The sequence below is a fragment of the Tyto alba genome, unplaced genomic scaffold (assembly GCF_018691265.1).
Source record: "Tyto alba isolate M040663 unplaced genomic scaffold, T.alba_DEE_v4.0 Super-Scaffold_10, whole genome shotgun sequence".
Taxonomy (NCBI): Eukaryota; Metazoa; Chordata; class Aves; order Strigiformes; family Tytonidae; genus Tyto; species Tyto alba.
In genome coordinates this window covers 17,460,689-17,477,322 of record NW_024881262.1, presented here as the reverse complement: position 1 = coordinate 17,477,322, position 16,634 = coordinate 17,460,689, and the positions used below count along the sequence as shown (strand labels likewise).

Below are 16,634 nucleotides of genomic sequence, written 5' to 3'. Positions count from 1 at the left end.
GAGTCACCAAGGAAAAATCTGCCCTCAGTTACAGCAATGCTAATGCACAATAACTGACTTCATCAGTGCTGGATTTAGTACTTGGAGCAAGAGCTAAATTATGTCAGGAGTCATATCAATTCTTTTCATTCCAAGGGGCTTATTTTGGATTTCTTTTTTTGCTGGGTTGGCTGTTGTTTTATTGACACTAATACAAGGTGGCAGTGAACGTGTGTGCTATTTTTACATGTAATTCATTGATATACTTTCCCTGTCTGCTATTTTCACAACAGTTTTTGTAAGTGTAGTTTTAAAATAAAACATGAAATAGGCAGCATAAACACAGAACAGGAAGAAGTCACCTCTATGCTCAGATAACACAATTGTAACAAATGTAATTAATGCACAGTCTAAGGGGACTAGCTGAAATTCTGTGCAGAATCATTATAGTCTCTGACCTTCTGAGCTCTCTCATTTACTGTGAAATTTGTTGCTAGAAGATTTTTCTCTCTCCTCTTTTGCTTCCATTTCCCTGAAATGTGTGCATTCTAGCAGCAGCCATCAAAACTGCAGGTATTAAGACCTAGGGTACAGAAACCTAAAAATCCAAGTCACCTGACTGTGTGATAGATTGTAGCTCTTTAAAATGAGTCTTGAGCATTGTTTGATAGCTTCAGTTTTGAACACATTAGCTCTAAAAAATGTTCATTGCTGAGGAGTTTACACCCACCTCTGTAAGCAACTAGAATCCAAATTCATGAGAATTGTTCATACATCAGAAGGAGAGAAGAATTCAAGAAAAGTAATTTCTCCCCTGAAGCAGCCTGTCTCCTTGACTTTGTCAGAAGAAGGAATGCATACCTTAAGAAATCAGTCTTCTCTTGTTAATTCCAGCTGAAATGTTTCAAAAAGGTTTCTTGTAAGTGTTTTGACAGAAAGTACAGAGAAGGATAAGAGGTCTATTCCTCTGGTACTTCAGCTGGAACTAACACTAGAAGGCTTTTAAAAAAGAATATAGTGAAGGTGCTCTACAGTCAGAATGGGTCTTATGCATTGTAGTCAAGTTAAAGAAAAACTTCTGTATCTAAAAAATTAAAACAGAATAAAAAGCAGGAAAACCTTGCTGAAAAACAGAAGCCTCTTAACATCAAAAATATTTAACAAATGAAAATAAGGACTTAGTCCTCTTTTCCACTGTCCAAAAGAAAAAGGGCTCACAAAGGCTGGTGCTGACAGCCTATAATTTTAGGAGAAGTCAGGAAGGGCTCCATCCATATCACATGCAAAGCAAATAAACATTTGAATTCAATCTGTCAAAATTAATTAGAAACAAGATTAAAAAACCACCTCACAATCGGATGAAGCATTAGTTTGCTAATGTTAATTCCTGTTCTGTTATTGTTTGTGATAATCTGAGTCATAGCTATTTGCTCTGCAGTTGATGAACTGCTCTACAGAATCTGAATTTTCTTTTGATTTACCTCTGAAAATTTGAGTAGAAAATATTTGTAGTGACAAGCTCCTAGCCTACCTCCCCAGCCATTGGGAGGGAGGTTTTGTGAGCAAGGTCTTGCTCAGGATTCTGCTGCAGGAACTCCCCTCCCCACCTTTGGAAACTGCTCACCTTCCACAGAAAAGTTAGGCAAGTGGTTCCCAGATGTATTTTACAAGGTTCTTCCAAGAAAGCATTTGAGAAGCATTTGCCCTGAGCTTCCAACCTGATCTGATCCATGGCTATTTGCTACAGCTTCCTAGCTGTACTTCGTAGCATACCTACATGATCTTTTCCTGCCATGTGCAGTCAGGAGATAATAGCTCTGCTTGGCATTGCTCTATGTGCAGTGTAGCTTTCAGATTGCAGTTACCTTGTACATGGAGGCAAAGCAAGTATATGCCTGCTTGCTAGTGAATGTGTAGCCATTTTTGCTTATTTGCATTGATTAGAGCTGACACTCTGTGCATAAAATTACATCCCAAAATTTCTTTATGCCTTGTGACAGGTTTGATCTGATCAATTCAGTTAAAATAGTACTGTAAACACCACTGTGTGATGAAGGGGTGGTGTTCACTCTTGAGAGAACTGCTATGTGTCTGGACTGGGTGTGTTAGGTTTTGGTCCAGGAGGTATTTATTTTGGTTAGATGTATCTAATGTTGGGAAAACATGGATAGAGGGAGACTGAGAACGCAGTCCAAGACATAATGCTCATTTTGTAGCTGCACCCATAATGTAAGCATCCATGTATTTATGCTTAAAAACCCAGAATCTAGCTCCTCCATGTGCAAAAGTAAAACACGATCATAAATACATTTTGTTGAATCTGTAGCAATAAAGCCTAAAGCAAAAACATAGAGATGTAGATGTATTTATTGCTATATAAGAAGTTAAAATAAAAATGTAATTTTCAGTTATCCTTTATGTTCTTGGAAATATCATTGAAGATGCCTAGTCAAATAAAAAGAGCAGAGGAGACATTTTATACTGTTGAGAATAAACCACAAGTCACCTGCATTATTAGCCACAAATCTCCTTAGTTTCCTAACTTTATCCCTACACATGCTAAGAAGAAACCTGGGCTGGAAAGAGAGGCATCAAAGACATAGACACATTAGTATCATTGCAGTTTGGAGAGGGTTGTGTAGATATTTCATTTCTGCTTTATTTCTTAGAGCGACATGATAAGTTAGGTGTCCTTGTACCATCTCTATCTCATTGAGACAGCAGTGAACTCAACCAAAAAATCTCAGCTGCCAGGTGAGTTACTGGCAATTTTTTTATGTAATAGCCTGAGTGTTAAAGCACTGATCTGGGAAGTGAAAGATCGGGATTTTTGGTTCCCCTTAGCTCAAGAGGGTTTGAATCAACTGTATATATTTCCTAAAAGAGTATCCTAGCAGGCAAGATATAGACTGGCCTGTGTTGAGGCCTTCCTTTCTCTATTGAATCCTGCTGCTGAGGCTGCACCATTGTGTGAGAATGAAATTGGGGGGGAAATGACATGTGGAGAATATTATTATATTCAATATGGGCTACATATGTATGTATACATATATATATATATTTGCATTTAATATTATTTTTATTCTTATATTTTAAGATTTAAGGTATTAATTAATTGAGTATCACAGATAATTAACTACAGAAACTCTGCCTTTATATTGCTGCTTTAAATTTCTGTAGCAGCCTGTGGAACAATCAGATCCAGAGTTGCTTTATCTGCATTTTCATGGATCATTAACAAAGAGCACTTCCTGCGTAGCACAAAGTATAAATTTCTAGTTTAGCTAGAAGGACCAAGCTCTAAAGACCAATCACATCTTTATGCACTCCAGTTCCCACTGATATTGGCCACGATACGAAGTATCAATAGCAATTTAACTATGCTTTAGCAGACTGTATATATGTATTTTTTTTACATCTGAGTTTTAATTAAATGTGAATGAGCCTGATATGCAGTCATTTGTGCAGCAAATGTAATCATATTTTTGCATTTGAAACTTTTGGATGCCTGCAGAACATGAAAAGCACTTTATGAGTACTTGCATTATTGCATATTTCATTCTAATGTAATTCTATATTAGATATTCTGTTTATGCAGAAACTAAAAATAGTTCATGCTGTGTAGCAATGCAAATTTCAGTGAATAATCCACAAAGAATTTCAAAGCCTTAACCATTTGTGACATGCACTATTCTGCATCTTTAATGAGGACTCAACCTTTGAATAAATCATACTCAGCTTTTTATGAGTAAAAACCATTTCTGTGCTACCCTATTAAAGTGTGGTCTATCACTTCTTATCTTCATCACACTGAAAATATTAGGGCATATCCTTACTGTTTAAAATTCCTCAAACTGGTTTTAGATGTTCTGCCAACAGTTAAAGTGTAAATTGGGTTTCTGTATTCAGGCTGTGCTCCCCCTTCCCACCTGACAGCTGATCACTGGAGAGTGAGAAAGCATAAGCAGTTTTGTGACCACGGCTATGTAGCATAGTGCAATGGTTGAGGAAAAATCCACTTTCCCCATACCTCCTTCTCAAGGAATCCAACTTAAATGAATGTAGACTGGAGGAAACTTCTTTCCTGCTCGTTTGGGGAAACTAGGAATGCGTTATTTTACCTAGTGCAACTGAGGCTTTTAAGACACCGAAGCCAAAGGCATGTCTAATGAAAGGCTTGGAGGTTGTAAGTATTGACAGCTTCTGTCATACTGGTGTAAACTAAGCCTAATGGACTATGCTTCAGTTAATGATATTACACTGGTGTAACAATTGCCGTTCAAGTCATCTCTGAGTTTAGACCACAGGTCCTTAGCAGTGTGGCAAACGCAAAAGAAGGAAGGAATCTCTTCTTGAACTACTTACATTGCAAAGCTAGGGCTTTCTATTCTTTAAAATAGGTAGCACCGAGCAGAAGTTTGGTTAATGAAAATAAAATAAATAACAATTTACTGTTTAAATTTAAAGATTATGGTCAATGTCAGTGGGTTATTTTAAGACATTCCATATTTCAAAAAGTGTAGAGAAATGCTTAATTTTTCAACTGGTTTTCCCTACTTCTGAATCCAAAAATAAATATTTAAAGTACCATAGTGTGGTAAAGAATCAGTTCAGAAAATCACCAGGTTGCTTTTAGCAGATTGAATAAAACATCCCCTAGAAATTTCTAATGAACAGACAGCAAAATACTCGAAGTTGATTAGCACTGGCTAGGAACTTTACAGAATTGGAGTGAGATTTTACCATTTATAACACAAATGTGTTTTCAGTAGATAATTACATGGAAGACTGAAAAAAACACCCCACAGCTGTAAAAATTGTCTGCTTAAATAGTATGTCCTTTGCAATAATTTTAAAATAAATGTTCATCAGATTAACATTTTTTTCATTTGGTATAGTAGTAGAAGTTAAAAAAAAATGTTACCAAAATCATCACACCAAAACACTTCCATCCTTTCATGTCATTAAGTATGCATTTCCTAACCTTCTGTGTTTCCAAGTATTCTTGGTTTCTGTGTAACCAAGTATTTCTTGGTTTTTGAAATAGCAGCTGCAGGACATAATACGAAACTTTTGTGGGTTCTATTTTTGATGATCTTTTTGGTAAACTATATACACTTTGTTAGCTATTATTTTACAATCTATTGTTATTTGTCTCCCTCTGCACACCTATATGACCAATTGTGACCAAGCCCCAAAGCAAGCATCCAAAAATGTTCTGTTGCCACCTATTCCTCTACGGTTCACCTTTAGGAGTGGCTCCTTTTTCTCAAAGTAGAAGTAACAAAGTTAATAAAATAATTGTGCTGTCCCATGCTGTCACAGACAAAACCCCCTTAAGTTATAACTTCTTCCTATGCTCGTCCGTTGCTACGAACGGAGAGTAACAGGTTTCATGGTTATGATGCTGGTATCGAAGTAGTAGATCTGTTGCCATGATTGGAACTGTGGCTCGTTTTCTTTGTGTGCATTAATCTGGACTCTGCTTATGACAACTAGATGCATACTGAAAAAGTTCTAGAAATACCGTCACCAAAATTTCTTCAGCTTCTGGGCCTGTAGGAGAAAATTATGTAAAACTGAATGCTGTTATTTATGAGTAACGAAATAGATCGCACTGTGCAGAGAAGGTCAGGATGATAAATTCTGTCAAGTAGTCTTCCCTGAAAAGCTCACAAACATGTTCAGCTGGAAGGAATGGTGCTAGCTTTACATAAAAAACCTCTACTAGGATGACTTGAATCTATAGAAATTAAGAGGTTCCTTATGAAAAAGGCCACAGCCTTGATTTTTTAGAAGTGCTCTGCTGATTTTTTTGGGCATCTAAGTTAAAAGACTGTATTCTTATGGGCACTATAATCTGATTTCCATTGTACCTGAAGCTTATAGTATAGTGCAAGATGAAAGACAGCATTTGTCTCCCCTGTTCAGGACTTTTGCATCCTCTAACAGTAGTTAAAATCAGCTCATAAGATGTGATGATCTGCTGCAGTATCTCATGCAAACTTGTAGTCAGCCCTAAATCAGTATTTTAATCTTTTTGATTTGTCGTCTCCACCTTCACTTAGCATCCCCCTTGAAGAACTGCTGAATTAAGAACTGGTACTGAGCCTGGTTGATTCACAGTATATTTGAATGTGTGATGATGCACATGTTCTAGTGAATCAAGTAGCTATTTCAATATCAGAAAATAGAAAATGGCTCTTGAGCTTCTCTGCTGCCAAGAATTTCATTACTTTGAATCACTGATTGACAGAGTGTTTTTAAAATTAGAGGCAAACAATTTTTTTTTTCCCCACACATGTTTTCACATTTGCCTTAACCTATGGGTGTTTCTATCTTAGGGTGTATTAAAGTAGTTTAACTCAACTCAAAACTATCATGGCCAACACAAACTAAGGATGCCAACAGTGTTTTTTTCCAGAGCAACCACCTAAAATCAGAAGAATGCCAATATATAGACTAAGCTTCCAAATATGACCTGTATTGAGGGTCTCATGCACACCCACTGAAGGCACTAGAACATGTCAGTGACTTCAAGGGTTTTTCATCCAGATATTAGCTTGCTGTAAGGGAGTTCAATTCAAGAATACTTTCTAATGGAAAATCATTAACGTGCCCTTTTGCATTCCTGGTAATAACCTTAATCATACTGAATTCCTTTAGTCTCACAGCTTTTTACAGGAGTACCACTGTAATTTATCATTATTAACAGACCCTTACTAGGAAGTATTACCAATTTCTTGCTTAGATTATGTTATAATTAGCAATATCTTGCTGTGACAATTGCTGCTGTAAAAGAAGTGCCATTTATAGATGATATTACAAATGCAGCATGTGCTGCATGCACATCCAAGCATTTTGGTGTCTGCTAAGTGACTGGAAAGGCAACAGTGAAAGATTTACATGCAGAAGAACTTTTAAGAACCCTTTAGCTGTAATGTAAAGTAACTTTTTGCACATAGAGGGCTGTAAATGAAATAAAAGACTTAAAATATTATTTTAAGTTATGCTTAATTAAATCTGTGTTATAAGCTTCCAGTACTCTTATACCATACTTAGGTCTCCTGGGTGCTGTTAAGTATTGTCAGCCAACAAAGTATAATTTCATGCTTGAGTGGACTAATAGAAGTCTGGGCTTCTGCTTCTTTGTACATACAGACTACAGTACTCTGTAATAATAGAGAAGGGGAGGAAAAAATAAAGCAAACCAAAAAATTGTCACACAGAACAATAATTAGTACTTATCAGTAAAATCAGATACTAAGATGTCTTGAGCTGTAATTTGTTGAGGTCATTACATTGAGTCCATTTTCTTCACTAGACTTCAGATCAACTCCTTCAAGGTCTGTATTTTGATTTGACAGGTACTGTAACAGACAGCTAAGCTGGTAGAAGTAAGCTGCAGAACTGGAATGTGTTTTTTTAAATGTAGCAATTTTTCTAGCTGTGTCTTTTAACCATGCTGGAACATTTGGCTCTTGGTCAATAGCTATTAATATATCACCTTTGTATAAAATATCTCTATAAGGGGAATCCTTGTACTTAGTTCTGTCTTGGTAGCATATGTATTGAATTTCTCTTATGCTAACATGTAAATCTTGACACTCTAGTTTTAACATGCTACGGCTATGTATGGTGGCTTCATACAGCTGAAAATCACATTAAGAGCAAAAACTAAAACAGTTTTGTGAGCTTGATTCCCTGACAAAGGCCTTGGTTGTATGAAGTGCTATGTGTTCTTGGTGGGACTTAGGCATCCACCGGTCTGAATAGCTTCAGAAATGGCCTTTGATAATGGCTCCGAGGGAGGAATGGGTCAGATATTTCAGCTCTCAGGTGTAGTTCAAAGGTTTTTCAGGTCAGGGGGACTGACCACTCACCCAGGGGCAGGGGTGAAGCATGTAGTGATGCTTTGCAGAGAAAGGGGCTTCTTTAATGCTAGCTGTTAAAACATACTGAAGGAAATTAGCCATAGTCAGTCAAAATTTTTCAGATGTGTTCTCTCTGTCTAAAGTGCAGGTTTGCTGAAATAAAAAAAAGGTCACTTTCATCAGCATTGTAGATAGAAGCTTTACCTGTTTCCTACCACCTTCCCCTTTACTCCCCTGGCTCTGGTAAATCATGTAGAAGACACATTAACAGCCTTTCCTGAGAGCCCTGCAAAAGCCAGCTTTCTTAGGGCTCCAGAAGCTCCAGTTTCACTTTCCTACCTTTTTGTCCACTTTCTGACCTGCTTGGTGGACTGCCAGATACCTATGCAGTTGATGAGACTTGGAGTCATTTCAGGTGATCAGCTCTGGTACATCCCACAGCAGAGGGGATTGGGACCAGAAAGCCAACTGTATCCTGAACTGCATCGAGAAGTATGGCTAGCAGGTAGAGGGAGGTGATTCTCCCCCTCTGCTCTCGTGGGACCCACCTGCAGTGCTGTGTCCAGCTCTGGGGCCCCCACCATAAGCAGGACATGGATCTGCTTGAATGGGTCCAGAGGAGGCCATGAGGATGATCAGGGGGCTGGAGCAGCTCCCCTGTGGGGCCAGGCTGAGAGAGTTGGGGGTGTTCAGCCTGGAGAAGAGAAGGCTCTGGGGAGACCTTCGCGCGGCCTCCCAGTGCTTAAAGGGGGGACAGGAAAGGTGGGGAGGGACTCTTTATCAGGCGGTGTGGGGATAGGACCAGAGGTAATGGTTTTAAACTGAAAAAGGGTAGATTTAGCTTAGATATAAGGAAGAAATTCTTTCCTGTGAAGGTGATGAGGCACTGGCCCTGGTTGCCCAGAGCAGCTGTGGCTGCCCCTTCCCTGGAAGGGCTCAAGGCCAGGCTGGACGGGGCTTTGAGCAACCTGGGCTGGTGGAAGGTGTCCCAGGCCATGGCAGGGGGGTTGGTACCAGATGATCTTTAAGGTCCCTTCCAACCTAAGTCCTTCTAAAATAAGCTTTGGTGGTGTTTTGTACTGGAAAGATTAAAATGATGTATTTTTTCTATGAACAATTTTAATTTTAAATTTTGGAACTCCTTGTGGGATGAGTATTATAGTTTCTAGCTTTTGTAGATTTTAATGCATTTTAATATATTTTTACACGAAAGAAAATGACATAGTTGCATAAAGACCCATGCATTTATTTTGGGTCGACTAGGATTTGTGAAACAGTCTTTATATTCAGTTGTGGTCCTTGTTATCAGAAAGTGAGAGAACCCCTTGAACAACACAAACAAAAGGTATGCTGCATCAAATGAGCTAGAATGTAAAATAGATAAGCTGGTGATTCTACACAGACTTGTTTAAAATAGGTTATAGGCCATGTTCTGCCTTAGATGCTACGCAAAACTCTTGCATGCAAAATCCATTGACCATTCATTGCAAAGAAAAGAAAATAGAACCTGGCCCAGCATGTCTCTAATGACAACAAGGTTTCAATAACAGCTTACAAAATCGTGTGTTGCTTTTTTTTTCATTTTGCTTAAACATTATTTGGAACATTGATTTTTTTTTTTTTTTTTTTTTTAATACTATAACATTTCCCCACATGTGTGTCTGTTTCTTCACTTAAAGGCAGAAGCACTGCATACTACCATGAAGGCTTTAAAGAAATTGAGAAATTTGATGTAATGGCTTTGCTACCAGTGAAATGAAGCCCTTGGGGAAAAAAATGTCCTCTTCCAAAATGACTTAGTTTTTGTATTATTTTATATACCTGTAAGAGATAAATTTAGAATGTGAAAAGGAACCTAATCTTTCTGTTGTCTCCCCTGGTCAGTTCCTTTTTTCCCTAACTTTGATTTTCCTTTTTCCCTTTTGTTTTGTTTTAAACGTGTAAATAGACCTCTCTGCAATGTACTGAATCTTAATGTGAGGATGAAAAATCTAAACAGTAAAAATTTCAAACTTAATCTAATTTTGATTATACTTTGTGGAACCAAAATTCCTGCAGCTCCCTTCTTCTTTCAGGATCATGTTGGGGAAAGGGTGGGTTCCAAGATTTGTATTTTGCAATAAAGATATCAAGAAACTATCACAAATAATCTTTATGTATTTGTCTATGCAACAGAAAAGTGAAAAGGATTGTATGTCAAATATTATAAAAGAACCAGAGAGTCTTCATTTAACACTTTGTATTTAACTTTGCATTCATAGTTGTTACCTAACTCATGTTCAGTAATTTTTTCTTGTAAAAATATCTGGACATGAACAGGATTTCCAAAGAATTGACATGATAGAAACTTTAGAATGATTTTACTTTTATATTCAGCATGGAATTGTTTAAGAATTATTTATCCACGTTTCTTTCTGTGAATGGAGGACAAAGTGAGGTCACTTATTCTGGTTAATCATTAGCCATGTTTGTTTATTAGGTTAATTTGCAGAGTTTCAACAATCTTGTGTCCTTGGAAAGGGACAGAAAATAGCACCAAATCAGATAGACTGATTATCTGTGCTGTAAGAAGAACAAGTTTTTCTAGATCATGTGCTTGGAAACATGTTGGAATGAGTTTTGAATCAAGTTCAGACAATTGTTGCTAATGATAAACTACTCCTTGGGGACCCTGTACTGCTCAAGTTTGCAGTGTTTGAGAAAGCCATATGATCTAGTCAGCTGCTCTTGTGTCATGTTCATGTTACGATATCCACGATAGTTAATTTACTAAGATTTGTGCTTTCCTCTCAGCTTTTACTATGATCTGATTTTAACACCTGCAAAACTGATTCTTGTGCTGTGTTGGCATATCTATGCTATGATTTCTACCTTTCCTGCTAGCCAATTCTACATTACTGTTTGTGTGTACTTGAATGTCCTTACACTGCGTTATCTGATGCTTCTTTGATTCATAATTAGACTGAAGTCTCTCTGAGATAAGATTGTCTTTTCTCGGTTTGAAAACTGTCTAGCAAAATGAGATTCTGGTCCAAAACTAGGATACTGTGTGCTATTTTGCTGTTGTCACAGAAGTGATAAAGAATGCCAAATCATAATATTAGTAATTAAGAAACTTCTTCAGCAGGTAAAATAAAATGGTATGCACATGCATGCTTACAGCCTCTTTTCCTTCTAAAGATGTCTTTCTCTGTTATGAGAGTGGCAAGTCATCCCATAAGGAAAATTCAGCCGAAGACCCCAAAATGCTGACTTTTTCCTTTGATTGTCAGTTCACCCTGGAATGCACTTTTGCTTTTAGTAGCTTTTCCATTTTCTCACAGGCACAGAACAGTACTTATCTTCCTTCATAGGCAGCCATTATGTCTGGTTTATCCATGTACAAAGCACAGGAGAAATAAAATGATAGGTGCTCTGATAAGTTAAGAAGGATAAACTTTTGAAGTATACAAATAATGCAATTTCTTTTGGCTGATTGTAAGTGCAAAGGACATAAACAATCTTTTCTCAAACTGAAAGGAATGCATCTGAATGATGGATAACTGCAGTTCAAGTAGAAACACTTTTAGAAGTTGCTTTATGGCGAATCGGCTCACTCTGTCCCAGACTCCTGCTTCTATTCAGTGCAGCTGAATGTTAGTTCCTCAGACTGAAAAGAAATCTGTAAAGAAGGAGAACGCTTTCCTCTTCTTCCTCTTTCTCTATCCATGGCAGTGTGCATGTGAGCCACTTGAAAAGCAAAGCACTGTGCACGTTAGATAGCTACACTGCTATTTGGTAGCTTGGAGCAGTATCAAGGACGCGGCAGGCCTGTCATTGCGGTACTTATAATACCCATACTAGCCGGCTAACAACAGTCATCGTGTGTCTCTTGCTCCTGCTCACCCCTCACGTGTGCCAGAGATTACTAACAGCGCTAGTGCTCTGATCATGTTGTCTAGTCTTCGAGGAGCATAAGACATGCAATCTCATCTTCACCCCATTGCCAGAAAAACACATGATAACTTGGCTGCAGCTGGGTCCAAGGCCTGTGTCTTGAAATTTAACACTTATTAAATATCCAAAGAAACTTACCGTGCATTTGAAGTCTTTGTCCCTCTTTCTTCCCTTCTTGTTTTCTTCTGTTGTAATCTTGCATATATTTTCCTGATATACAATAACTGTTTTTTCTCAATGCAAGTTTCAGTGTGCACTATTAAAGTAGATATCCTGCAACATAATGTAGGCTTCTCCTTATGAAGATGGTGAGCATTTGTGGATGGAAACATCTTAGCACATACATTATGCTCTCTTTTTTTCATTTTCAGTTATTTTTGCACTTCTGTGTTGTAGTGCAGAAATCCTAAATAGTTTCTTCTCCTCTCAGTATACCGCATGAGAAGCTGGGAGAACAGTATAGTCATCTTCCTGAACTGATGTTACAGAACAGCCAGTGGAGACCAAAAATGCCCGCCCATGAGTGAGAATTATATGAATGCAGAGAGAGAAAGAAGCTGTACCAGGCAAAAAGCCTTTTATAGATCATGTTAAACCAGAATTGATTGCAGGAGCTTAATCTAAAGTAGCTGGAAAAACAGGTGAAGATTGTTTGCAGAACACTTTCATTATATGAATTTTACCTTAATTTTTAGTGGTAGATTGTAACTGGGAACACAGGTCTGTGTAGAGGAGGAATTCTAACTTTGCTCAGGTACATAGTGTCTTGGGACTAGGCAGGCAAAACCCAGTGATGTTTGCTGGAGTAAGCAAGTAAAGAAGTTTGGGACTGAGAAAAGTTAAAAACAAATTGATGTTAGCTGGGAGCAAAGTTATAATTCTGTTGTGGGATGCTCTGAAATGGGATAACTTTTGCTCACTTTGAGCTCTGCCCTTATATACATAGGTTCTTGCCTTTGCAGGATGAAATTTCTACCTACTTATTAGTTAGCTAAACTTTGCTACATCTGCCCGGAAAAAAATACAAACAATGATATAAATCCATGTATATAGTGCTGAATTATATATCTTGGGGTTTTTTCACAGATAAATTATTGAAATAACTTAGTTTATTCCCTCACTTTTCCACCAGCCTTAAGTAGGATATTACAGCTTCAAATGGTAATGCATTGTAAGCTGTAAAAACAAAGTAGTTGAAATAAATTCTCTGGAATTTACCCACTGTCAGATACCAAGTACTTTATTTTGCATTCTCCTTGTTTAAATTATTGAGGTGAAAATCCAAGTGGATACCTCTAAGTACTTAAATGATCTGTTCTTCATTTTTATTATTTGAGTATTAACATTTCTTAGCACGGATTTTAGAACAGTATGTTTTTCTTAGGTGTCAATACCTGATTCAAAGATACTTGAACAACCCTTATTGAACCCAGCTGGCTCTGGATCAGGCTCCTACTGTTTCTTTCAGAATAAAAATAAAATTTGGTTCTCAAACAGAATTTCAGGGTTTTCATTATGTATATTTCTGTCCTAGTGTGGCATGTTGCCATTGCTTAAGACCACTGAACTAAGTAGAAACCATTCATAAGGACAGCAAGTAACAGCACAACATTTTTATTTCCTCATGGATATTTCTTCCCTCTTGCTTTTCCTTTGTGAAATAAATAGGCATAGGAGATGTTATTGCCAGAAGAATGGGTAGACTTGTGTTAATGCCTAAGAGCAAATGTCAAGCTATAGAAATGTCAGTCTTGTATGCTTTCAAAGTATATAACTAGATAGATTATTATTTTGCTGTATCTTTTATTTGAAAACTTTATCGGAATCCTCTATGCAATCTTGTATTGGGCACAAATACTATGCTACATCACAATTTATTCTTCTAAATTTAGCAGCACAGCTTTGTAACATTAGGCAGGGAAAGGCAAAAGAAAGTTTGGGTGGATAATTTCTCTCTCCCTGAAAAGAATGTCTTTCAGAAATAGTCATACCAAAGAAATGTTCAGAGCTGTGAGTCACAGCATTAGTGGGTTGAACCATTATTCTGTGCAGGTATATGGGCATACATTTTCAGGATTAGTAAAATGTAGAAGTATTATTTGTAATAAAAATATATTTTAGGATAATGGCAGGGCTATAATCCCTGAAAATCTGAATTCTGAAGAAAGATTATGACTTGACTAAAAGAGAGATTGACACTTATGAATAAATTTGTTCCTTTTAAAAATATTTAAAGAAAAAAATCACTTAATGCTTCCTTGAAATGCAAAAGACATGGAAACCAGTCTTTTTAGAATAAAGCATCAGACACCCATATTCAAGATCTCTACCACACAGATAACCACTGAGAAATAGTGCTCGTGGTGTCTTCTACAGTCCTTTCATTTTGCATGTATTGTTTGACTTTTTCATATTGATATCTCTTTCCCTTCTGTTTGTCCTTTGTCTTCTAGCTCTACCCTTATCTCTTTCACATCTTTAACTCATGCCTCTGTCCTGTTCTTGTTTTCCACGTTTTTTTCAATTTTTTCTTCAGATAAATTATTTTTTTTCCCCTGTTACTTCTGATTTATAGTTTCTAAGATATGCTACAACCATAAGATATTCCTTCTGAAAAATAAGTGGAACTAGGTGGTAGTTAAAACCAGTTATGCTGGTACTCAGCATTAACATTTAAACATTTTTTACCCCCTGTATACAATATTCACCTACTATTTCTAAGTATTCTTGAAGAATTATTCTAGGGAAACATTTTAATGCTAAGTGCTTTTTGTCCCTAAAAACTGTTCTGGTAGATGAATTAGAGCAATACATTCATTTTTAACCAAAAAGATGTTTTTTCCATCAAAAGTGTGTTTGAAGGATAACTTCACTTGAACTCTCTAAGGAAGCTGTATTCTCAAAGAGTTACATTTTAGCAGCTGAAATATTTCATTCTAATTTTCTGCAGCTGGTATCAGAAAAACATACATGTAGCTTGAACATCGATCTCTACTCAGTAGTACAGGGTAATGGACAAATAGATGTGCTGTTGAATTATGAAGACTACTGGTAAAGCTTTGCTATTCAGCTCCTGAGCTAGTATGCATGGGAATTAGCAGATGGGCTCCTCATATTCATTGTATATCTCTGTTAAAGGCTTAGGGCATAATTGTTACTGTGGAATCTCACTGATAGTTATGCAAAGCCTTTGCGGAGTCAGTTTAAAATGTCAATAAATTAGAATAGTAGCTTTTACCATGTTTGCACAGGCATTAGTGACAGCATGGGTATGTTCTACCTTGGCTTTGGGAGGATGTTCTTTTTAAGAATAGTTTACAAATATCACTTAAAATATTTTCTTGAAATGCAAAAGACATGGAAATCAGATTTCTGGAATAAGGCATCAGTCAACCAAATTCAAGATCTCTCTACCATACATACACACCTCAGTAGGAATGTGAATAGAAGCACAAAGTCTCAGGAATCCAGGGAATAGGAAGTATGAGCTCTAGGGAAGTCCTGGGAGCTACATCTTCACAATCGATGCATCTTTCTCTTTGTAAGAGGTGGGGGTTAAACTAGTGCTGTCTTATTTTTACTTTCTCTTGGGTAGCTACTGTTTTCTGAATATGCGGGCAGGCAGCAGCCATTGGGCTGTTTCAGTCTTCAACCTCCTGGTTTCCCAAACACAGAATTTACACCCTGATTAATCAGATTAGTTTTATCCTGGAATTCAAGAAGGTTGATTTAGCTGAACCTACTGTCTATATACTACTGTAGGGCAGGGCTTCTTAGCTTGTTCTCCCTCCCCATAGCCTCAGTCAGGAATGTATTACCACTGCACTGCCCAGCTTCTCTAGACCCTCTGAACTTTCAACATTTCTTCTTACTGAACACATTAAAATAAATTATGCTTTTGTTTTTGCTTTTTAAAAGTATAATAATTTTTGGACTCAGATATTTTGAAAATGCTAGTTGTAATGCAACTATCATCTATGATTTATAACAAAAAAGGATACTTGTGGTCAAAGCCATACCATATTCTGAACAGCCATGCATTCTCAGCTTTGGTAGTACTTTTATCCAAGTTAGGTGCACTCTGAAAAATACACCAATGAATAAAGTGAAAAACATTTTTATAACATAAATAAAACATGTAGTTCCAATATTAAAAATACATGGCAAACTGAATTACAATTAACTGCACTTATTTTTTAAATTTAAAAAGCTTCTTTCATGTCAAATGTCATCTCTGTGCATCAGTTTAGGAGGAAATTGGCTTATATAGCACATTTTCAATTGCTATATACTCACTGGAAGAGTGCAGCATTTACTTTTATTAATGATTCCAATTTTATTAAGCAGGTGAAAAGCACTATATTCTGAGATCAATAACATGATATTTCAATTTAATTGGCATTGTGGGATTACTTCAGTTTACTCCTACAAGATCAGATGCTATTTGTATATTTCTGACAAAATGCCATTCCCAAAGGGATCATGATATTCTAATAATTATGACACTACTTTCCTTTCTGTGGTTGTTTCCAAGGGAAGAGGAACATGACTTGAGTTAACAAGACCCAAAATGCTGCTCTCCATTTCACAGGCTAATTCTGGGGCGTACTGCACAGGTAGTTAGACGGACTACCCTTTTATTCAGGGTCATAATTTGGAATAATACACTAGAAACAGTCATCTGAACAAAGAGCTAGTGTGGTCATACTCTGGGCATCACATCAGTACTAGCCAAAGAATTTATGGCAGGATGGAATTAGGAATGGGATTGTTAGTTCCTTAGGGATACTTTATTATTGTCTTGTTTGTGTTTTGCTATAAATTAGATTATCTTTTGATGGGAAT

General features: G+C 37.0%; 1 protein-coding gene across 3 annotated transcripts in view; it reads right to left on the bottom strand.

Annotated features, from left to right (window-relative positions):
• The window catches only part of SLC9A9 (solute carrier family 9 member A9), a 208,675-nt gene that overhangs the window by 39,466 nt on the left and 152,575 nt on the right, over window positions 1-16,634 (bottom strand). For 2 of the 3 annotated variants that reach the window (XM_033005451.2, XM_033005452.2), the window contains exon 14: window positions 15,791-15,870. In XM_033005451.2, the coding sequence (XP_032861342.1) occupies window positions 15,791-15,870 (80 nt within the window). Of the gene's footprint in view, window positions 1-9,440; window positions 12,966-15,790; window positions 15,871-16,634 lie in introns of those variants that run through there. The other variant, XM_033005454.2, reaches the window with a different exon arrangement.